This window comes from Gymnoscopelus microlampas, assembly GCF_963454915.1.
Source record: "Gymnoscopelus microlampas genome assembly, chromosome: 6".
In the NCBI taxonomy this organism is placed as follows: Eukaryota; Metazoa; Chordata; class Actinopteri; order Myctophiformes; family Myctophidae; genus Gymnoscopelus; species Gymnoscopelus microlampas.
This window is the reverse complement of record NC_139943.1, coordinates 11347447-11372608: the sequence shown is the minus strand read 5'-3', so window position 1 is coordinate 11372608 and position 25162 is coordinate 11347447. Positions and strand designations below refer to the sequence as shown.

At 42.1% G+C, this 25162-nt stretch overlaps 1 protein-coding gene across 1 annotated transcript in view; it reads right to left on the bottom strand.

Moving 5' to 3' along the window:
* Positions 1-25162, bottom strand: part of plxnb2b (plexin b2b) — a 338202-nt gene that overhangs the window by 173404 nt on the left and 139636 nt on the right. The window contains exon 3 of the mRNA XM_084059938.1: positions 18668-18772. Within this exon, the coding sequence (XP_083916064.1) occupies positions 18668-18725 (58 nt within the window). The 5' untranslated portion in view covers positions 18726-18772. The remainder of the gene's footprint in view (positions 1-18667; positions 18773-25162) is intronic.

Sequence of the window (25162 nt, the reverse complement as noted above, 5' to 3'; positions counted from 1 at the left end):
GTATACTGTATATCAGCTATTTTTGAAAATGTTTGAAAATGATAGATTTTTAGATTGTTTATTGGTGTTTTATTTTAACACATTGGGTGCCTGGATTTTTTCATAACAACTTACCGTGGGTGCCAGCATTCTCCCCATTGACTGCGCTTTGCTGTTTAAAGCTCTAGACTCCACGACAAGCAAATCCATGTAAAAAAAAAACATCCATTCATGTAGCGCCATGACCCTGGCTACATCCTGGAACTATAACATTTCACTCGCGAGTTACAACAAAGGGGATCGCGCATCGCGCATGACCGGTTTTCCCCACCGGAAACAGATTCGGAGATATAGGCGTTTTAAAGAAGGAAATAGACAAGAAGCGGATGGGGAGCCGGTTTCCGGTGATCCATCTGGCCTATCCTTCTCAGGATCACAATGGGTACTCCCAGAGCTGCTCTAGCCCCTCCCGTGCGGAAAAAAAAAAAAAAAAAAAAAAAAGACACCAAAACCGTTTAAATACGGTTTTGGCACTCCGGGTAACTTTTTGCACCTTTTGCAAAACCGTATATATACGGTTTTGGCACCCCATGTGTTAAGGAAGCGTCGGAAAGCATCTGCTGCCGACAAATTGTCGCCGGATAGCGTCGTTCCGGACCTCTATCGACCCGACTCAGAGAAACCGAGCATGTTCAGTCTTTGGACCGACTGGTAGAGCCGTGGGGTAGTGAAGAGGGGGGAGAGAGAGGGGGGTCAAAGTTTGTTCCGAGCCGGCTTCGGTGTTGCCAGATTCTGTGAGTGAAACAAGCGACCAGGTCTACGAAAACAAGCCCAAAAGAAGCGACCAGTTTCACCACTTGAGCACTATTATATCGGCTATTTTCAAAAAGGAATCTTCAGAGCTAGCCCAAATAAGCAACTACACTTCAGAAACAAGCCCAAACAAAAGCAACCAGCAACTATGAATATTTACAAGCGACTTTCTTGGAAAACAGGCCCAAAGTCGCTTATAATAAACAGACCTGGCCACACCAACAGGCCAGTGTTAGACGTGTTAACTCATACACTGCCTAGGACGTAAAAAACGTAATTTTGCAAAATCATTTTTTAAAACAAGATCTCACCGTCGTTCATCTCTCGAAGTGACACATTTCATTGTAGCACACCCGGATACGGAAATACGTCATATCAAAGATTTTCGCTTCCGCCCACTTCCTGTTTGGGTTCCGCTTTCAAACGCCTTTTTCTCGGCTTTGCATTTCTCCGCCGAGGAACACAGTTTCGCGTCGCTGTTTTGAAACTGCTACTGCTGCAAAATGGAATGTCGCCGATTGAAAATGTCTTCTCTGGGCCACTCACACAACTACCCTGTGTGTCTACAAACAGTTGAACACGCGATCATAAGGGATTTAGCGAGGTCTGTGGCGAGGTGGAAAAAGAAAGTGAGTTTTCCGTTCAGATGGCCATGCATGCTGTTTAACGCTGGGCTGGAGGAGAAGGGCTCCCTCCCGGCCGTAATGTTTGTTGTCTGAGCGACGTGCACGACCCGCCTGTGTGTTTAGAAACAACTGGACGATCATAATGAAAAAAATAAATGGTTAATTTTTAAACAATTTTATAAAAAACACTAAATCGCTGTCAGTGGGCAAACACAGCCAGAAATAAGTCTGGCAGGGAATGAGTTAATTCCCCATACATGCCACACATCATCTGGTAAACTAACAGTTTTGCCAGTCGATAGCACAAGTGAGAAGTGATACTGTCAGGGAAAAACATGAACAGGAAATCATGGAGCTTACAACAACATGTTGCTGAATACGGTACAGGAGCCAAGGTTATCTAGATATGTACAGGTCGACTGCTGATTATTATTATTAGAACCTGAACATCGCATCACAATTACCCTTGACGGTGGGTGTGTGAGTAAACCGTGCTCTTATGGGCTTTGATAATGATACATTTATGCATACAGACTCAGAGTATGTAGAGAGAGAGAGAGCACAGATTAGCGGAACGTATCAGCATCCCTGTCTTCCTCAGCCAGGGTCATTTGGACAGCAGGCAGGCATTAAACCATTTAGACCGGGAACGCTTCTGTGTCACTTTTCATTTGAGCTAAAAAGCATTATTTTACACTTTGGCTATTCAAAAATAGCAGATATACAAGCTCATAGCGCGGCACCGAGTGCCGCGCTATGAGCTTGTAGATCTGCTATTTTTGAAAAATCATGAAAATGCGTGCAAATCTTTGAATATATCATTTTAAAGTGAACATTCTTTACTTGAATCTTAGCTTCTGGGGGTCCCTGGAACAAAATATTTTGAGATGGGGGTCTGCGGCCAAATTCATATCATTTTGGGGGTCCTTTACATGAAAAAGTTTGAAAACCACTGATATAGAAACATACGTTTTTCAGAAAACTGTTTTTAGAAAATTTAGATTTAGAAGACATTTTGCAGATTCGGAACCTCAGGCCTCAATGGGTTAACCCATTTAGACCGGGAAAGCATTTTTGTATAACCACTTCAAGTTTAAGTGGTTTAAGTCTTAAACCATTATTTTGTACTTTTGGCTATTTAAAAATAGTAGATATACAAGCTCGTAGCGCATATTATTTCATTTTTGCAAAAGCTTGAAAATGTGTGCAAATCTTTGAATATATATATTTTTAAAGCGAACATTTTTTAACTCAAATCTTTGCTTCATGGGGGGTCCCTGGAACTGAACATTTTGAGATTGGGGTCCGCGGGCCAAATACATATAATTTTGGGGGTCCTTGACATGAAAAAGTTTGAGAACCATTGATATAGAAACATAGGTTTTTAATTAAACTGTTAGGATTTAGAAGACATTTGTATATTATTATATTATATTCAGATTTGCACACATTTTCAAGATTAAAAAAATATAGCAGATCTACAAGCTTGTATATCTGCTGTTTTTGAATAGCCAAATAAAAATAAAAAAATGACACAGATGCGTTCCTGGTCTAAATGGGTTAATGCTACTGCTGTTGGCCATTACTTTGTATGATCATGTGTAACCTCACAAATACATTTTTACGGCACGGCGCCAGCGGGGGGGGCCAAGCCGTCTAGCTGGCACTGTTTTTTTTTTTTTTGTATCTCCGTCTGCCTTGATCTGTGTATATATGTACTACTGTATCTGTGTCTCTACAAAACAAGTAGGCTGTCGCTGTATACAGGTACTGTACGTCGTGCCCACAGCGAACCGCAAGGCCAAGCTATAGCTTCGTAGCAGCGGTGGAAGAAATAGGTTTGTTTAGGTTCTACCACAGATTTGAACTCGCAGTCTTCTGCCTGCACAAGGTGCTGCTGACATGTTTGCCACTGAACTAATAGAGCCTGCTTGCTTTGACTACTTTATCTACTTTGATAGACAAAAGTATAACATAAAATACATCTACAAAGTAACTTGTGACAACATTTTTGTTAGTGGAGTAGAAGATATAAAGTATCGCTAAATGAAGGAAAGCATTCCTAACCAGGGAGGGGCACAGATAGACTCTAGGTGGTGCTAGAGCACCTGGCCTTTGCCCTCTTGACCAGAAGTGCCCTTTTGAAAAAAAGAAGAAAAAAACGTCTTTTTTTTCCAGTTTACAGCAGGGGTCTTCAACAGGGGGTCCGGGACCCCTAGGGGGTCCTCAGAGTTACTACAGGGGGTCCGCCAAATCTTTATGTGATATGATTTTTCTTTTTACCATAACCACTCGAAACCTAGCATCCCTTTTCTGAGGAGAACTTTAGCCAAAAATAGCAGATCTACAAGCCCACAGGGCTTGTAGATCTGCTATTTTTGGCAAAGAGGTATAGGTGTAGAGGGAAAAAAGGGCAGACCAAGTAAACAAAAAAAAGTATAATTTACTTGAGCACCTGCCCCTCAAAATGTCTGTGCACGCCACTGCCCCGCGGGATAATAAAGGTTATCTATCTATCCATCTACTTACCACCCCAGCCATAACCTGATAACCACGATGCTTCCATCAGGCAGCTCCATATCACCGTATCAAAGCGCTGTATCAAAAATATCATGGAAAGACTAAAGGACAGCCAGGCTGTCAGGCTGTTAGACAGGCTCTGAGCCCTGTCACCATGTCAGTCCTGTGTCGACACAGTCTGTTAGACACAGACTATCACTTTATATGTGACTGTGAATACCCTTCACTGCCATTACACGGGCACTATCACTTTATGTTTCCTTTTTATCCCCTTAAATTTTGAGTAGCCAATTATGTTTTACCCCCTTTTTCCTCATAATTTAGTTATTTTTCCAATTTATTCCTCCCACTGCGGCCCGGATGGCTGGCCTAGCGGTCCGGGCACTTAGGCTCCAATGCAGCCTGACTACATCGCAGGTTTTGAATCTCGATCCCGACGACCTTTGCTGCGTGTCATTCCCCTGTCTCTCTCTCTCCCCATGTCCTGTCTATATCCTGTATACTATCAATAAAGGCAGAAAAAGCCAAAAAAACATATCTTTAAAGGAGACACACCATGAATTTCACTTTTTTTTTGTATTTTTTTTCTCCCCAGTATCTCTTGTACCCCAAAAAATATTTTTTTTTAAACATTCAGTCATTCATTCTCATTTCAGAGATTTTCAGAATGGGCGTGTCTGAACAGGCCATCTCAGAAATGGCATGTTTGCTTACATCACGAAACTTTCTGCCCATGTATTTTAACAGACAGAATTGCTCAGTAGCACCCCTCTGCCCAACAGGACGTTTTGGTATTGCAGCTGAAAGTGCTTTATAAGCCTGAGAGAATTGACTTTGGATGAGTATATCCGAGTGTTGATTTAGGCTCAAACCTTTTGAAAATGGTTTGAGGGACACACACCATATGATATTAAATATCATTTTTTTTTTTTTAAATTCATGGTGTGTCTCCTTTAAATTCCACCAAATTGCCACCAGAAGGACGTAGACTAGAGGCTCTTTGACTAGAGCCTTTGTCCTACTGTAGGCTACTCCCCCTGTTCAGCACTCCCCGCTGGACGCTGACAGGTAGCCTGGGACCAGACGAATCTGCCAGTGCAAAAAAAAAAAATGCCCTCAGCGATTTGGGTCTGGCACCGCTCCATTGTGAATCCATTTCCTGCTCCCGAAGTCTGGGGTGACCAATCAGGGCCCAGAATTCAAATATGGGAGACTGTAATTGGTAGTTGGTTGTAGGTCTAACCAATTGCGTCCAGAGCCATTGTTTTGACCCGCCCCTTGGGGGGAAAAAAAACGTCCTCATAGAAGCACCAGACTCATATCCATGCAGTGATAGAGTCTGGCTACGCGCAATCTGGGAACCCCTCGCCAACTGCCAAGGAAAAACAGCGACCTCTGCTGTTTTTCAGCGCAAGGAAACCGGGATTTGGGTCTGCCTTCAGCCTTTCACTTCCGGGTGGTGCGACGATGTTTTAATTCCCACCAACTATATTTCTACACGGAACACTAACACCACTTCTCCCAGAGAACATGGATGGTTTTGGTTATAAGCCCACTTGTTTCTATGATGAAAGAGTAAGTTGTGTGAATATCTTTCCGTGGTTTTGTCTGCTCCGCGGACGCTATTGTTAAATTAGTTTCGGTTTAAGTTTCGAGTCGGGAAGGATGACGGACACGTGAATCCCGCCCACTACATTTGATTGGATAAAGCGCGGCCTCTGAAGCCGCGCCCACTCCCACACAGTGTGTACACGCTCTGACTGATTATACATGCAGTGACAAAGAGCGTCCTCCCCGCCCGGCTTCCCTCCCCGAAACATGGTCAATTGTGTTCGTATTGACCAGTGCTTTTCAACCTTTTTCATATCAAGGTCCATTATTTATTGGGCATTTGAGCCACGGAACCACCGTTTGATGAGATTTAGACTCTCAGACTCAAGAGTATTTTGTTATCATTGGATAAGATTTGTCCACAATTCCTGATGCTGTGTTGATGTTGGTACCAATAGGAGAGATAACAGGCAAACATCGATCAAAAATAACAATTCTTCTACATTCTCTAATTGTGTAGATTATTATAAAATAAGTAATGCAGATGTTTTAACAATAATTTAATTCTTGAGAGTGTTAAAATGAAACCAAATGGACCCGTAAGGGTCCATTTGGTTTCATTTTACGCTCTCAAGAGTTAAAGATCTAATAAGGGTCCATTTGGTCACCAACTCTCCATCATTTTGCTGGGGACCACCTGGAGCCCCCTCAAGGGACCACCGGTGGGCCCCCGGACCACTGGTTGAGAACCACTGGTACAGATAAGACGCTCTGCTGCGGCAAGCCGGATGCACCGCGGGGGGGGGGATTTGAACCCCTCGACTCTGTAGTGGTGGGCAGGGTACTTTACGCCTTCTCCACTTGAGTGCCTGACTTTATGTATTACTCTGAGTCTGAATATGACTGTGAATATGACTCCATTCCCACACATTTCATTGGTGATATCTGCAGCTATAAGGGATGTTTATCCCTTTAAGCCCTGAAGAAGCATCTGTGTCACTTTTTGATTTGAGCTAAAAAGCATTTTTTTACTCTTTGGCTATTCAAAAAATAGCAGATCTACAAGCTCATAGCGCGGCACCGAGTGCCGCGCTATGAGCTTGTAGATCTGCTATTTTAGAAATATCGTTATTTTTTTGCAAATCTTGAGATTTGAGTTTCAAAAGCGAACATTTGTAACTCAAATCTTTGCTTCTGGGGGATTCAACAGTTTTTTGAAAAAACTTATGTCGCCATAATATCAGTGGTTCTTTTTTCCATGTCAAGGACCCCCAAAATGACATGTATTTAGCCACGGACGCCCATCTGAAAATATATGTTTCAGGGACCCCCGGAAGCAAAGATTCGAGTAATTTTTTTCCGCTTTAAAACAATATATATATTCAAAGATTTGCACACATTTTCACGATTTTTCAAAAATAGCAGATCTACAAGCTCGTAGTGCGGCACTCGGTGCCGCGCTATGAGCTTGTAGATCTGCTATTTTTGAATAGCCAAAGTGTAAAATAATGCTTTTTAGCTCAAATCAAAAAGTGACACAGATGCTTCTTCAGGGCTTAAAGGGTTATCACTTGCAGAAAGAGACTGAGGTACTCTGAGTTATGATTTGTCTATTTTTAGTACACTATCTACAGTATTTGATACTGTGTTGTTTTCTTATTCGACATTTTCCTTTTCTTATGATCATCTTTTGGAAGTGCAATTCATGGAAGCTTGTGCAGAAAATAATTCCACCCCACTTTGTACTTTGCGTGACGTGACAATAAACTGAAGTTAAGGCTGAATAAAAATGCTTTCAATTGAAATGTTTAAGATGTGGGCTATTACTGTGTATTATGTAGGGGGGGCTTCAAGCCAGTTAAGACGGATAACTGTGATGGATAACGTTCAATTACACCGTCAGGGAAGCAACACCCATTATAATAATAATATCTCTAGATTTATAGAGCGCTTTTCTAGGTACTCAAAGTGGCTTATTAGACTGTGTCTGGGCTTTATTTAGACTTGGCAAAGTATGAAGTCGTGGAGCTGGTGTCTTTACAACCCTGGAGCCATGTGCGAACAAATGTTTAAGCCGTTAAGACCGGGGAACGCATCTGTGTGTCATTTTTGTAAGATTTTCTTTGGGCTATTCAAAAATAGCAGATCTACAAGCTCATAGCGCGGCACCGAGTGCCGCGCTACGAGCTTGTAGATCTGCTATTTTTGAAAAAAATCGTGAAAATGTGTGCAAATCTTTGAATATATTATTATTTTTAAACAAAAACAAAAAATGTTTACTCAAATTGAACCACTGATATACGTTTTTTCAAAAAACTGTTAGGATTTAGAAGACATTTGTAGAATCCCCAGAAGCAAAGATTTGAGTTAAAATGTTCACTTTAAAAATATACATATATATTCAATGATTTGCACACGTTTTCACGATTTTTGAAAAATACATAGCAGATCTACAAGCTCATGGCACTCGGTGCCACGCTGCAATTTTTTTGAATAGCCAAATAAATCTTAAAATGACACAGATGCGTTCCCGGTCTTAATGGGTTAACTACGCCATCTGTTAGCCTACATCTTGCATCTGTGTGGTGCCAGGTTAAAAGGCAGGTGATAAACAATGAATTCTCATTGTGATCGGCTCAGAGTAAGCATGCTCTTTTGCACAAGTTTTAATTGATTTTGATTATTATGGATCAAATCCATAATAATTGTCAAATTCCACTATGAGACGGCTTCCCCAGGACAGTCAGACACCTGAACAACTTAACCAGATTGCAGCATTTATAACACCTGTTATAAATGTTTATAATCATGTATGAGAACTTATAACAACATGTATAACGTATTATAAGTGCTGGTGCTTGTTATGCATAATTATAAACATTTACAACAAGAGTGTTGAAGCATAATGCATTATAATGTGTTATAACCCAAACTTTAAGTAAAGTGTTACCTGGTAGTTCTAATATGAGTTTATAATGCATTATTACCAGCACTTATAAATTATATTATTATTATAAGTTATAATACTTCATAAACCTTGTTATAAGTTGTTATGCACAATTGCATTAAGTGTTATAACGCCTTATAAGTGCATCGCAATGCATTATAAATGTGGTTATAAGCCCTGACCGTAATACAAAGTCTTACCACAAGGGGATCTTCTGACTAAATAAATATTTACTACATTGGATCCAATGGGAACACAGGTTCGTTTTTTCCATTTCCTGAAAAGTAATAGTTTTGATACATAAAAGGTTTCCAGGCGTCAGCGAAGACGTGCACAGTCCCGTGTCACAAATTGAGTTCATTCGGCGCGAGCGACAGACTGCCTGATCCCCCCAAAAGAAATCAGTGATGGGGAGATTTCCATCCTGTAGTCTGTAGTGCATCCTACGCTGAATGAATGGGCTGATGGCTTTTTTCAAATCACTGCGAGGAGTATACGCTAGAGTGGGAGTGTGGGCATATTTATTTAGCCCTTTAAAGACCCGGAACGCATCTGATGTGTGTCGGTTTTCAGATTTTTTTGGGCTATTCAAAAATAGCAGATCTACAAGCTCGTAGCGCGGCACCGAGTGCCGCGCTACGAGCTTGTAGATCTGCTATTTTTTGAATAATTTGTGCAAATATTTAGTTTGAATATACTGTATATATATACTTTTTTTAAAGCGAAAGTTTTTAACTCAAATCTTTGATTCTGGGGATTTTACAAATGTCTTCTAAATCCTAACAGTTTTTTTTTTAATTTTCTTTTTACTTGTTGCTATATTATCAATGGTAATCGGCGGCCATAGCTGAGTGGTTAGTGAGCCCGCCTACGGAGCCAGAGGCCCTGGTTGCCGCAAGTTCGATTCCCGGCCAGGACAGCATATGTGTCGATAAAATGAAATTTGTCCCTGAGCAAGACTCTTAACCCCTAATTGCTCACAGGTTCTCATTGGAAACAAGACCGCAAGGACTTTCATGAACGACCTGTTAAAAGGAATTATCCTTATCCTTTAATCAAACTTTTTTTCATGTCAAGGACCCCCAAAATAATATGTATTTGTCCGCGGACCCCCTCCCATCTAAACATATTTTGTTCCAGGGCAAAGATTTGAGTTAAAAATGTATATAAAAGATTCGCACAAATGTTCACGATTTTTTTTTTTTTTTCCAGATCTACAAGCTCACATAGCGTGGCACTCGGTTGCATATCTGCTATTTTTAAATAGCCAAAGAAGTCTTAAAAAAGACACACATGCCATGCGTTCCCTTCCCGGCCTTAAAGGGTTAGTTTTATCGACAGTATATCATCAACAAGAAAAGAGTTCACCCCAGTAATAATCATCATGCGACATGGATTGATGTCTGCCCCGTGGGAGGATGTGTTGGAAGAGAGGCAGAGATGGAGATAAGGGAGGATCAGGCGCTGGAAAAAGAACTGTGAGATAAAGGGATATAGAGAATAGACTGAGGACAGAGTAAACAATCATCAACATAGGAAATATTCCGAGAATGATGTACTACTGTCGCTCAATGGAGAAAAAAAAAAAGGAGGGGAAAATAAAAGCATCAATATCCGGCCTTAGAAAACTATTTTCTTTATCAACAAAACTATTTTCTTTTCTAGGCTATAATGTCCCCACTTCGAAGAAAGCATATACCGTACTGCCGATTCTACAAAAGTTTTCTGAAAAACGTATGTTTCTATATCAGTGGTGCTCAAACTTTTTCATGTCAAGGACCCCCAAAATGATATGTATTTGCCCATCTCAAAATATGTTGTTCCAGGGACCCCAGAAGCAAAGATTTGAGTTACAAATGTTCCCTTTAAAAATATATATATTCAAAGGTTTGCGCAAGTTTTCAAAAATGTTCAAAAAATAGCAGATCTACAAGCTCGTAGCGCGGCACTCGGTGCCGCGCTATGAGCTTGTATATCTGCTATTTTTGAATAGCCGAAGTGTAAAATACTGCTTTTTTATCTCAAATCCAAAAATGACACAGATGCGTTCCAGGTCTTAATGGGTTAAGTCGTTAAGAGATGTACCGGTTACAAAATCCTTGGTCGATTCCGATTCCCGTTTTTTTTAATATGTCTGACCATACCGGTTTCTCCAATAGCGATTTTCTATCGAAGAACTAGACAGTAGGGTTGCTCCAATGCCATTTCTTTCAGGCTGAGTACAAGTACTTAATTTTGTGTACTCGCCAATACAGAGTACCCATAAGATTAAACCAGGAAAATAACACTTATGCCATATCACAATAGTATCATATCCAAAATCTATATCCATATCCAGTCTAATATCATGATATGGCTATAATATTGATGCACTGAAAGGCCTAAAGTGATTACTAAAGAATATTATATACATTTTAGCCAATCCAATATTTATGTTTGTACCATTGCTGTCATGGCTGTGTTATAGAGCTGCATGATTATGGCAAAACTTATTATGAGTCCATATTGAGATCAGTTATTAAAATGATTATCTAAAAATGGCAATCTTTTTTAACAAACAAAATCTTATCTTAATGCAAAATTGTTGCGAACGCGGAAGGAGGCGCGGCGAGCCGCCCAAGTGGAGCATACTATGAAACTCTGCTCGGCTTGTGTGTGTGTGTCTCTGTGTGCAATACTGTGCGCGTGCACTGCCTGTGTGCAGCCACAGAGTGCGCCAGAGTGCAGCTACAGTCAAAACACACACACACACGTCCTTAAATACACAATATTTTGGAGCTGCGTTCGCTTCCAGCGTTCGCGCGTCTTACTTGTTTATATATACCAGTACATGCATGTCTGCATTTCATTGTTTTCAAGGTGAGAAATGTTCCTTATGTCACTCTAGTCTAGGCTGTTGCCTTTCAATGATATCAAGGGCAAAAGAGGACTTTATGTCACTGCTATGGTTGTTTTGGGCTTGTTTTAACCTCTCTGTATAGGGACTTAAAATGTTACACTCACTATCTATTGCTCAGTGTACTTTGTTAAACGTTCGGGCAAGGCTTAACGAGCTTTAATAGGCTACAGCTGGAGAGACAACAAGACATCTGTACGCACATGTATTAATGCAGCGTTGTGGGTGGACGATTTAGTTACGCATGACCACAACGTCTTTTTGTGTAGTTGTTGTAAGCTGCTTGCTGCATTAAGGACTTTTCAGATGGTGCCTGCCTAGTCATTTATTTGGAACAAGAGGCAACCCTGCAGGTAGGAGGGATGAGCAGCTATTATATGGGAGAAGTGTTTGCACACACCCCCCGTCCGTGCCAAAGTTGAACCGTCTTTTCAACAACGTAATGCACAGAGAAACGGGGGGGGGGGGGTGATTTTCCTTTGAAACTGGCTAAAATAAAGAGATAATTATAGGCTGGGCTTTTTCTGTAGCCCTCAACAGCTTTTGCAACGCTGTTGCATTCTGTGAATGAAAGTGAAAGTAACTCCAACAGCATGGACTTTCTGGAAAGCCTGGTGTTACGCCTTTAATTTCTCTCGTGATTGACGGACCGACAGTCTCAGCATTGAGTAGCAGTGGTGTGAAGTAACTAAGTACATTTACTCAAGTACTGTACTTAAGAACACTTAACCCTATTGTATATACATAGGCTATTTGAAAATAGCCGATCTACAAGCTCACAACGCGTCGCATCGCGACACGTTGTGAGCTTGTAGATCTGCTATTTTCAAACGTTTTAGTACTTTTACTTTTGTTACTTTAACTATATTCTGATGCCAATACTTTTGTACTTTTACTCAAGTAACATTTTGAACACAGGCCTTTTACCTGTGACAGAGTATTTCTACATTGCAGTATTGATACTTTTACCTAAGTAAAACATTTGAGTACTTTTCCCACCACTGTTGAGTAGGCTAAAATGTTGCATGCAGGATTATGGAATATAATATATTCCATTATATATATATATATTCAATATAATATGTATCCTTACATTTCAAAGCTAATCAGCACCATCTGTAGGCTGTCACTAGGCTACTTGCTAATGTTTACTGAGTCACGAGACTTGTCCATCATGCTGCAGTGCCCATGCGGTATCAATTTGACACAACCGGCTTAAAACCGCCGGAATGTGGCCCAGACGGTTGGCGTAACCGTCTGGGCACCTAGGCTGGTAATCCAGCCTGACAGCGTGTCGTGGGTTCGACTCTCGAATCCCGACGGCCTTTGGTGCATGCCACTCTCTATCTCTCTCCCCATTTCCTGTCTGTCACGGTTTGAGTCAGGGCAGAATGGAGGACCCAAATGCAGGAGAGACAGAGGCTGAACAGATCGGTTCAAAGTATTTATTAACTAATAAAAGACAGGAATACAAACTAATGGAACTCAACTCAAGATACAGCACACGTAACATATCACAATGAACTAGCAACCAAGTATAGACCAATTATTTGTTTACCAACATTGAGACTGGATGCACAGGTGATTGTTTCACGCAATCAATAGGCTCTATGCACAGCAGCCATATTGGGAATGAATTGGGCCCCTTCCTTACTTCCTTCACAGGTGTTACCAATGATACTAATTAAGGCTCTGTTCCATTTAGTGTGGCACAGTGGTCATCTTATTTTCAAGGACCCCCATAACTCTGAGAGTGTACAAATGGAACCAAATGGACCCGTAACTCTCAGAGTTACACAGCCACCATAAGGGGCCATTTGGGAACCAAAATGGAGTGTTTCTAGTGAGCCAACATGCACAATATCAGCACCCTGACCAGAATGGAACAGAGCCTTCATTAGTATCATTGGTAACACCTGTGAAGGAAGTAAGAAGAGGCCCAATTTCTTTCCAATATGGCTGCTGTGCCTGAGCCTATTCTCAACCTGTTGTTTCGGGGTTTCGCTGGTTTCAGCACACCCCAACCCCCTCTTGTGTGTTGGCTAGTGAGGCGCGTCCTAGCGAGACCTGACAGAATGGGTTTCATTGCGCGCATACTGGTTGCACGCATACTGGTTCTTATCGGTGTGACGTCGTCTGTTAAGGGTTCAATTGGGAACAGGGTGGTATAAATACACAAGGACTAACTAGACACAGGTGAACACAGCTGAACAATCAGCACTGGGATAGGCTGGGGGACAAAGAGGACACAGGAGGAAACGCAGACAAATCACAAGGCAGGTACAGAACTACAGCGGCAGACAGGAAGGCACAGAGCAAACTACAAAATAAGAGTACGCAAAACCACACTAAAGGTCATTACACACCGGCGATTATGCGAATATACGCAAAATTCGGACTTGTTCCGAATAATTAAAAGACGCTTTTTCGCTTCGCTTTTTCGCTCCATGGAAGCTTGCATTGACTTTATAAGGTTATTAAAAAAAAACGTATTATTCGCATGAAAAAATCGCCCCCGGTGTGTAAGGAGCTTAAGAAACAAGGAACATAAGAAAACACAGCAGTAGAACAGAACTAGTCACGGATCGTGACACTGTCAGCCTACTGTCCTATCAATAAAGGCATAAAAGCCCCCAAAAATATCTTAAAACAAAAAAGAAAAGAAAACGAATGAATGACAGTGACACTGATGCGGCCGGTTTCGGCAATTTTGATTGCGGCCGATTAATCGGTGCATCTCTAATATACTTTGATCCATGTTTGAGACCGTGTCATACACCAGAGTTATAATTAGTTGCAGGTGGGTGTCGCGCACCAGAAATAGCCGTTCTGCAACACTATGTGAGCTTGTAGATTTCAGTCACACGTCCCAGGAGAACTAATCTCACCAGCAAAATGTTTTATCAATTCATTTCTTAAATTAGCCTTTGATTATGTCCTGGCCCGCCATCTAATGGCTCAGGAAAAACTGGCCTGATGCCAGACTTACTTGCCGACCCCCAGAAAAGACTTGCATGCAGAAGGGAATTTAACTCAAATGGACAAGTGAGGGCGTCAGGAGGAACCATGATTGATTTTTGTGTCATTTTTCCGTGGAAGATTTTGTTTGCGCTCTTATTAAGTAATATAAATATGTAACAGCTAAATCCTTTTAATGAACACCTGCCTGCAATCAGTCATGCGACGCACTTAGGTAAATGTTGTGCTTGTGAAAAAATAGCAGGCAGATGGCTGTGGAGCTGCCAGTGGACTGGGCACTGTAGCGTCCCCCCCCCCCCCCCCCATTACATGCAGCCAGCTGTGGAGAATGGTACCAGTAGCACCGCTTCAGCTTGAGCCAAAGCGAATGGCCAGATCTTGATGATGAGGTACTGCAGACTCCCAAATGCAGGCCAGGGGGAAATTCAGTTACGCTACGAGCTTGTAGATCTGCTGTTTCTTTGAAAAATTGTCAACGTTTGGGCAAATCTTTGAATATATATATATGTTTTAAAGCGAACATTTGTAACTCAAATCTTTGTTTCTGGGGGGGTCGCTGGAACAAAATATTTTGAGATGGGGGTCCGCGGCCAAATACATACCATTTTGGTTGTCCTTGACATGAAAAAGTTTGAGAACCACTGCAACATTTAGAAGACATTTGTAGAATCCCCAGAAGCAAAGATTTGAGTTAAAATGTTCGCATTAAAAATGTATAGTCAAAGATTGGCACACATTTTCATGATTTTTCAAAAATAGCAGATCTACAAGCTCGTAGCGCGGCACTCAATGCAGTGTGAGCTTGTAGAGCGGCTATTTTACGACACAAATTTAAGCATTACTCATGCCTATTTTACAGCACAAATTTAAGCATTACTCTGCCAATTTTACAGCACAAATTTAAGCATTACTCATCTCTATTATACAGCACTAATTTAAGCATTACCCATGCCAATTTTACAGCACATATTTAAGCATTATCATGCCTATGTTGTTACGTTACCACGGCGACCAATGCCAGATAGGTCTGAATAGCCTATACACAAATCCGATGGGATCACTTGCCAATAACAGCGTGGACAGTCAGTCTTATAAGATCATATCTGAGAGAAACATATTGGATTTGCCTGCCATATGAACAGAGCCTCATATTCATGAACAGACAGATCTTTCTTCCATCTGCACTGGAGGTATTTGATTGCAGAAATTCACCGTCGTTAATCACAAGTTCCTCTGTACAGGTATCCCGAGCGTAGGCATATCTCCAGTACTTCTATTTCAAAAGACCTGTATCGTACGTTTGACGTTGGCTGGCAAGGAAATGACAGCAACAGTTTTTTCAACTCCTCTCCTCTCTTTTCATACATTTTTCAATCTGTGTAATTCTCACCTCAACTCACCTTTAACCCATTAAGACCTGAGGCCGATAAAAAAAAACGCTTTAAAAAAAAGAAAAATGTATAATATACATATATTTTTTTTAAAGTGTTTTTTTAAAATCTGCATCTGTGTCACTTTTAGATTTCTTTAGGCTATTCAAAAATAGCAGATATTATATAATAGCAGATATTATATATATAATTTGTCCAAATCTTTGAATATATTATATTCCAAGATTTGGACACATTTTCACGATTTTACAAAAATAGCAGATCTACAAGCTCGTAGCGCGGCACTCGGTGCCGCGCTACGAGCTTGTATATCTGCTATTTTTGAATAGCCTAAAGAAATCTAAAAGTGACACAGATGCGTTCCAGGTCTTAATGGGTTAACAACACAGAGACATGATCCCGATGTCTTACATTTTGACATTTTACCGACACATTAATTAAAGCTGTTCTATATAGATAAATGCCACCATCAGATATGCCACCATCAGATATGAAACCAAAACATCAAAAGAAAAGCCTTTGAGCGTTTTTTTGGCTGTAGCTTTGTATCTTCATATTTCAACTTACATTTTTTTGTAACTTAATGCCTTACTTCGTCATAGTAAGTGTTGTTTTATAATAAAAATAAATAACAGGGCCTGGACCTGGCCTAGAGGTCCGGGCACCTACAGTATAAGCTCATAAGCAGCCTGACATACATACTCGAATGTTTTACTTAAGTAAAAGTATCAATACTGCAATGTACTCTGAATAAACAAATAGAATAAAAGAGTTTACTTGAGTAACAGTACAAAAGTATTGATATCAAAATGTATTTAACGTAACAAAAGTAAAAGTACTAAAATGTTTGAAAATAGCAGATCTACAAGCTCACAACGTGTCGCATCGCGATGCGTTGTGAGCTTGTGGATAGGCTATTTTCAAATAGCCTCGGTATAAAATAGGGCTAAAGTGGTTAATGTATGTTTTATAATATAATAATTTATATCTGCAAAGTAACTAGTAACTAAAGTTTTCAAATAATTGTAGTGGAGTAAAAGTACAATATTAGCCTCTGAGATGTAGTGGGGAAAAAAAATAAACGTACAGCAAATTGGATATACTCTAGTAAAGTAAAAAATACCTCAAAATTGTACTTTAAGTACAGTACTTGAGTAAATGTACTTAGTTTACTTTCCACCCACTGCCCGACAGCGACGATAAATAATATCCATCTGGGGCTCTCACAAAAAAAAAAAAATTCAAGTTCATGCATGTCTAGTACTGCCTTGTACGGTTTGAAAGGCTTTGAAAGGCGGTATGTAACAGCAGTCTCCTGGGGGGGGGGGGGCAGCGCTGTAGTGGATGTCTGGAGGAGGAAGGAGGGAGCGTTTCAGAGCAAAGTGCCGTGGCATTTCTTCTCAGCATGTTGCCCTGTTAGCTGCAACAACCATACAAGTCAACTACAACAAGTGCTTCTCAACGTGGGGTACGTACGGGGAACGCCCCAGGGGGGGAGCGGTCCTTGAAGGGGGTTCGTTCCAGGGGGTCCCTGGCTAAATTGAAAAATATTCCATAATGTGTATATTTTCCAATGACACAGATCGGTGTCGTTTTAATAATACTTTGGCTATTAAACAAATAGCAGATCTACAAGCTCATAGTGCAAAAAAAAAGAAAAATAGCATATATTTTGAGATGGTGGTCCGCGGCCAAATACATGTCATTTTGTGGGTCCTTGACATGGATTTTTAGATTATGTATTTGGCCACGGACCCCCCATCTAAAAATGTTTTGTTCCAGGGACGCCCCCCCCCCCCCCCCCCCCCTCCCAGAAGCAAAGATATTAGTTACAAATGTTGGCTTTAAAAAATATATATATTCAAAGATTTGCACACATTCTCCACGATTTTTCCAAAAAAATGCAGATCTACAAGCTTGTATGTCTGCTATTTTTGGATAACCAAAGAAATGTTAAAATGACACAGATGTGTTCCCCTGGTCTTAATGGATTACTATAGCATCAAAATCAGTTCAACCACTTTAAACCGCATCGGCTATTTGAAAAGATGACAAGAAAAGTCATATTATTTTAAACCGTTTTCAATTTACAATCCAGACATTTAACAGGCACTCTTAACCAGAGCGACTTACAATAAGCAAGATAAACAACGCAGAGAGGAGTGGGAGCCAGGAGAGGAGAAGAGTTTGGGGACGTGCAGAACGTTGTCCCGGGGGTATTAAGGAGGGTTTAAATCGGGCAGCAACTACAGAGCCAACGGAGGGAGCGGAGAAGGGGGGGAGATATGTGAAGATTCATGGGGTCATTTGGAGGGGCTTAAGTCACCACATGCCTGGACTGAGGCCTGGATTAAGGAGCTCGGCAGTCGACTCACTGGGGAGTCTGAGGAACGGTCTGATCCTACGGGATGGAGTGACCGCTGCAATGTGTGCCTCGAATGAGAGCTGACTGTCCAGGACAACACCAAAAGGTATCTTGGCCCGTTGGAACAGACGCCCCACACCATGGAGTCGTCTGTGCCAGTGGTTCTCAAACTTTTTCGTGCCAAGGGCCCCCAAATGATAGGTATTTGGCCACGGACCCCCATCTCAAAATATTTTGTTCCAGGGACCCCCCAGAAGCAAAGATTTGAGTTAAAAATGTTCGCTTTAAAAAATATGTATTCAAAGATTTGCAAAAAATTGTCATGATTTTTCAAAAATAGCAGATCTACAAGCTCGTAGCGCGGCACTCGGTGCCGCGCTACGAGCTTGTACATCTGCTATTTTTGAATAGCCAAAGTGTAATCTGTAAAATGTAAAAGGTTAAAGTGGTTAAAATTATTGTGATGCTATATTAACACGTTTTGCTGAGGACCCCCTGGAACCCCCCCCCCCCCCCCCCCCCTCCCCGAACGACTGGTTGAGAACCACTGGTCTATGGAAACAGTGAGATCCTGGCATGGGGGGTAAAAGGAGGACTTACCTGGGAAGAAGAGCGGCTCGGTCTTGTCTGAGTTCAGCTTGAGGTGGTGAGAAGACATCCACTGTGTGAGATGTCAGCCAGACATGTAGCGATGCGCTCTGAGACCTGAGTGGCAGAGAGAGGAGAGGGGGGGTCAGTTGAGTGTCATCATCGGCATAAACAGCGATAGGAGCGCTTATGAGCAGAGAATAGTACAGAGTACAGATAGCCTGGCATGGCCAGACTAATGTCACCGCGTAGATGTTTAGTCTGGAATCTCAGTGTAGAACCTGCATTTCCAAGGGGCGAATAGGCTCTATGCACAGCAGCCATATTGTGAAGACATTCACAGGTGTTACCAATGATACTAATGAAGGCTCTTTCCATAGAGGCTATGCGTGTGACATCATCGTACCCGGAAGTTATGCGGGAACTCCTACTGAGTGGCAAAAAAACTACTTTTTGGCCTTGACAGCCCAGACATCCAAACAGAAAGGTCCTATCTGATTGCATTAAACAACGTTAAAACTCACCAACATGGCAGCTGTACAGAAAGCTTGAATTATCCTCTTTCTATCTGCAAAGTTTTTGAAAGTTTTGTCACACACATCCTGTATGGGGGCCCAGGCACAAAATATTTTCAGGTGAGAGCCATGAATACATCCCTTTGACATGAAAAGGTTTGAGAACCAACAAACAAAAAAAGCAACCAGGCTGCATCTCGTCTGGCTGCTGCTAAAACAGACTCCACCGCTAAGTTTTCCTTTTTTTCTCTCCTCCCCGCTCCAACCACTTACAGTCCCCGAGAGAGACGCCAGGCGGCCGGCCGGCAGCTCCCCCCACCCCCGTGGGAACGTTCAAAACAAGGCTGGCTAGGTTTTTTTTTTACTTTTTTTTTTTTTTTTTAACCATCTCCATCCATTTAACCCTTTCAGACCGAGAACGCGTCTGTGTCATTTTAAGATTTCTGTGGCTATTCAATAGCAGATATACAAGCTCGTAGCGCGGCACCGAGTGCCGCGCTACGAGCTTGTAGATCTGCTATACTATTTTTTTGAAAAATCGTGAAAATGTGTGCAAAATCTTCGAATATCTATTTTTCCATAGGGAACATTTTTAACTCTATTACAACTTCTGGGGGGGTCCCCTGGAACAAAATATTTTGAGATGGGGGTCCGCGGCCAAAATTCATATACTAATTTTGGGGGTCCTTGACATGAAAAAGTTTGATTACCACTGATTACAGCAACATATTTAAAACTGTTTTTAGAAGACATTTAGAAGACATTTGTAGAATCCCCAAGAAGCAGTGATTTGAGTTATAATAGCAAAAATAGCAGATCTACAAGCTCATAGCACGGCACTCGGTGCCGCGCTATGAGCTTGTAGATCTGCTATTTTTGAATAGCCAAAGAAATGACACAGGTGCGTTCCAGGTCTTAATGAGTTAAAACACTTGTATAATAAAAACATGCAGCAAGGAGACGCCTTCAAAACAAAGCGGGCGAGCGCAACTTCTCCTCTGCGGTTCATCTAGGGTCAGGATAAATACAGTATGGCATATAGGCGGGTATAAGAGGTGAACGCGGAGGCGAAGCAACCAGTCTGTGTGGGTTTACTTACAAACTGGCAACACAGTTGAGGTATTTTTGTACACATTATGTGCCAAAACAGTACACAGTGTGTAGAGGGTGTAACTGTCAAAATGGTGGCATGCGTTATACAGCCTACAGCTGGTCCATCATCATGGTGACTGGTGCTCTTCTTCCTTTGAGGAAGGACCACACGCTGGGTATGGCAACGCACATCTTGACGACTTAACCCATTAAAGACCGGGAACGCATGTGTGTAATTTTTTTCTCAGATTTCTTTGGCTATTAAAAAATAGCAGATCTACAAGCAATTTTTGAAAAAACGTGAAAATGTGTGCAAATCTTATATATATATATATATAATATATATATATATGTATTTTTTAAAAGCGATTTTTTTTTTACTCAAATCTTTGCTTCTGGGGGTCTCCGGAACAACATATTTTGAGATGGGGGTCCACGGCCAAATACATGTCATTTTGGGGGTCCTTGACATGAAAAAGGTTTGAGAACCACTGATATTATTTAAGTTTTTTCAAAAAACTGATTTAGAAGACATTTGTAGAATCCCCCAGAAGTAAAGAATTGAGTTACAAATATATATAATTTAAATATACATATTATATATTCACACATTTTCACGATTTTCAAAAAATAGCAGATCTACAGTACAAGCTCATAGCACAGCACTCAGTGCCATGCTATGAGCTTGTAGATCTGTGTCATTTTAGAAATCTAAAATGACACAGATGCGTTCCCGGTGTTAATGGGTTAACATGGGGGGGGAGAGGGTGGGAGAAGTGGGTGTGAGAGGCAGGCGTGTGGGGAGAAGGGTGGGCTAAGAGGTGGAGGAGGAGGGGGTTAGGGGGTACTAGCTAGAGATAGCTAGTTGCCATGACAATGGGGGAGAGAGTCAAGGGATCAGGAGGTTAAGATCAGATGGCGTGTGGTTCCTCCTCCAGGCTGTAGCTGTGTGTGAGGTCAGGCCTCACACACACACACACACACACACACACACACACACACACACACACACACACACACACACAGGGATGATATACACCCAGTAGCCTATAATCACTGCTGGACAGCAGGCTCTGGCAGTGTGTGTGTGTGTGTGTGTGTGTGTGTGTGTGTGTGTGTGTGTGTGTGTGTGTGTGTGTGTGTGTGTGCGCGTCGGTCTGTGCATTCCCATCATCTTACATTGGAAACTCATCTAGCTTAAGCCTCCGCCTTGGCACTGAAATCCTCCTACCGGCTCGTTCATGGAGTGACAATCTTCTGTCACTGGGGTGTCTCTCCTCTACGGCAGACACTACAGCCACAATGAAAGAGGCTTGGAGTGCATCTAACATGAAGAGAGGGGATGAAAACAAGCCCCCCGCCCCCCGGCAGTGAGAACGAACGTGTCATGAAGGCCAAACATTTAATAATGGATGCATCACCTCTCCCTTTCTGGCCTCTCCCGATCAATAAGTTATGTACATCAACATAGGGGCCGGGCCATGCTTTATGCACAAGGCATCCTCCTGGATCGAATCAATGGCAGTAAGAGAAAAGCCTTGAATATCATCGCCGCTGACACTGACCAACTCACACTTTGAATTTTCATGAGGACACCACTATAAACCCGAGATTCTCTCCCTGGGTAAGCTGCACCAGCGCTCCTGTTTTTGTGTATAGAGGGCGGTTGTATAGAGGCGCGGAGAGATTGCGCCTGATCCCATTGGTTCAAAGATCTGTCCGTCAACACCCGCTCCGTTAACACAACATTACGAGCGACGCCCACTGCACTCTGGTTGGTTGGGTAAATGAAACACTTCCCATACCGGGTACACCAACGCACTCCTCCCGGCTTTTATTTTTTAGCAAACTAAACAATAAAAGCCTGGAGATCGAGGCAACTCCCTGGGTGGCCGACTTGTTCAAAATAGCTGATTTAAAAGCTCAAAACATGTCACGATTCACGATGCAATTACTATTTTTGGTGAAATTGTAAACAAATGTTTTTGCCTATAATGACATGCCCCAAAAAAAGGGATTAGGCTACCAGGGTTAATGTTGGTTAAATGTTTGTTTGGAATAAAAGTATGCAAATTGGATAGCCGAGGAGGCTGGAAACGAACGAGACAAGAGCTGAGTGAGGCAGGGAGTTAAGGAAACTGTTTGTGTGTGTGTGTGTGTGTGTGTGTGTGTGTGTGTGTGTGTGTGTGTGGTGTGTGTGCGTGCATGCGTGTGTGCGCGTCGAGGGAGGCTGGCTGGATGCTGGGGCTAGTATCAGATTCTGAGCGAGACACTCACACACTCTGGAGGGACAAATAAACTGTGTTTCTCTAACACACACAATGAGAGAAACAGAGGGGGGAGGGGTGGTGGGGTGGCTCACATTACTGTGGCTGAGATGACAACACATAAACAAAACAAAAACAAATCAGACAGAAACCAAAAAACGTATTCCGTCTCGCCCTGCCGAGACCCAATCCTTGTCCAATTAAGGCGAAGACGCTGATCGGGTTCACCCCAGGGTCACACAGTCAGTCTGACATAACATTGTTTTTCGCCCCAAAATCTAATCCCGAAAATGTCATGAAAAGTTCGCTCCAGACACTCCCAGAGTCACGACGATCAGGTATGGATGAGGAGGGGTAGGGGAGTGATTTCAGCTAAACCTACAATCCAATTTCCAATCTGTTCCAGGTTCCGCATGTCCGCCTGTGCAAAAAACAGTAATTATCACGTACTATATCCTGCGTGGCAACCTTAACCCCTTATCGTAGCAATCATCTTTTTTCAAACTCTAGTCGCTATAGCCTATCTAAATTACTGATATGCACACCTGGTTCTGAATAGAGATTTCTTTAGATTTACCGGCGGATGTGGAAGACCAATGAATTGACCTTGCGCAGCGCAACAGATCTTCATATATCAGCGGCCCTGGTTATGCTGTTTGGTCTTGTTTACTATTCAACACATGCTCACAAGTTCACGAATCAGTGATTGCATGGCTGTCGTCAGGGATTACAGGCGGCTGCTGGGCTTGGGGTAGTTTTTTTTTTCATTTGACTACAAACATCTGAAAAGAAAACACACCCACACCCCTTAGCAGAAAAGACCCATCTGCCTCACACATAAAAGCATGTACATGAACAACCTGTATACTATATATACGGGGCTGTATCTGTATTCTGTGAATAAAGCCGCGGCTTTGAAATGAATTAAACGCCTTGGGGCTCCTATGGCGACTGACAGACTAGGAAGTGGTCGTGTTTTCTCGAGCCCCGAATCTACAAGCTAACGGCGCGTAGCGCTTACACAGCGCGACGTGTGAGCTTGTAGATCTGCTATTTTCAGCGTGTATAAGCTAAGTTAGCATGACAGATGCTGAAGTGGAGGATGAATCATCATGTGGCCCTCGGGGTAACGCTGCATGACAATTTCGTACGGATATATTATGTTTAATATTTAAGCTCTTTATCCTATAAATGGCGTATGCGGTGTGATTTTGTTAAGATGCCGCGGAAGGGGGGGTGGAATCCTCTTTACTTTTCATCTTTATGAGGTCAGCAGCGGAAATGGACAGATCTCAGCACAGCTAGTGGTGGAAAAAGTACTCAAATCGTTTACTTTAAGTAAAAGTATCAATACTGCGATGTAGAAATGCTCTGTTACAAGTAAAAATCCGGAATACAAAATTGACTCGAGCAAAAGTACAAAAGTATTGGCATCAAAATGTACTTAAAAGTACCAAAAGTTAAAGTACTAGTTATGCAGAATGTCCCGTCTAAAATGTGTAAAAAAAAAAAAGGCTTTTGAAAATAGCAGATCTACAAGCTCACAACGCGTCGCCACGCGACGCGTTGTGAGCTTGTAGATCTGCTATTTTCAAATAGGTTCATGCATGTTTCGTAATAATAATCCAAATCTACAAAGTAACCAGAAACTAAAGTTTTCGAATAATTGTAGTGGAGTAAAAGTAAAAGTATAGAAAAATGGAAGTACAAAATTGTACTTAAGTACTAGTACTCGAGTAAATGTACTTAGTTACTTTCCGCCACTGTCAGAGAAAGCATGACGAGGGGCTGATAAATGCAGGGAGGAGAGACATGGAAAGTGAGGGGATGAAGGCAGGATTGGGGGCGGCGAGAGGAACCGTACGGATGAAAGGGAATGTGAGAGTGTATATAGGGGAGAAACCTGGAGATGTAATAGAACATGGAGAGAGAGAGAGAGAGAGAGAGAGAGAGAGAGAGAGAGAGAGAGAGAGAGAGAGAGAGAGAGAGAGAGAGAGAGAGAGAGAGAGAGAGAGAGAGAGAGAGAGAGAGAGAGAGAGAGACTTGTGGATGAGAGCATGACAAAGTGTGTTGCATGTTTGATGCTCTGCTCTAAGAGGCCCTCGGTTCTCTCATCACATTAGAGGATTAGGGGAAAGATTTCCTGTCTCTCTGCTGAGGTATTGAGTCACACCGAGGACGGTGCACTTCTTCTTGCTATCAAGACCTGGCATCGTCTCTCTCCGAGATGGACCGGTGCTCGCTCGGCTTCCCGTCTCCCCTCCCACCTCACCCCCGTCTCCCCCGTCTCCCCCCACCCACCCACCTCACCCCGTAAACTCTGTTTCCTCCCTGTGAGCGGTGACGTGTGTGTCCAGTGGTGGAAAAAGTACTTGAATGTTTTACTTAGGTGAAAGTATCAATACTTGCAATATAGAAGTGCTCTGTTACAAGTACAAGTCCGGAATTCAAGATTTACTTAAAGAGTAAAAGTACAAAAGCATTGGTATCAAAATGTTAAAGTACCAAAAGTAAAAATTCAGTGTAACGATAGTTCATGTAGACACGAAGGCAGAACGTTTATATACTTCATTCATACTCCCCGGACCCCCCCCCATTCGCTAATAAGCTATTCAGTCGTACACCTTTAAGTC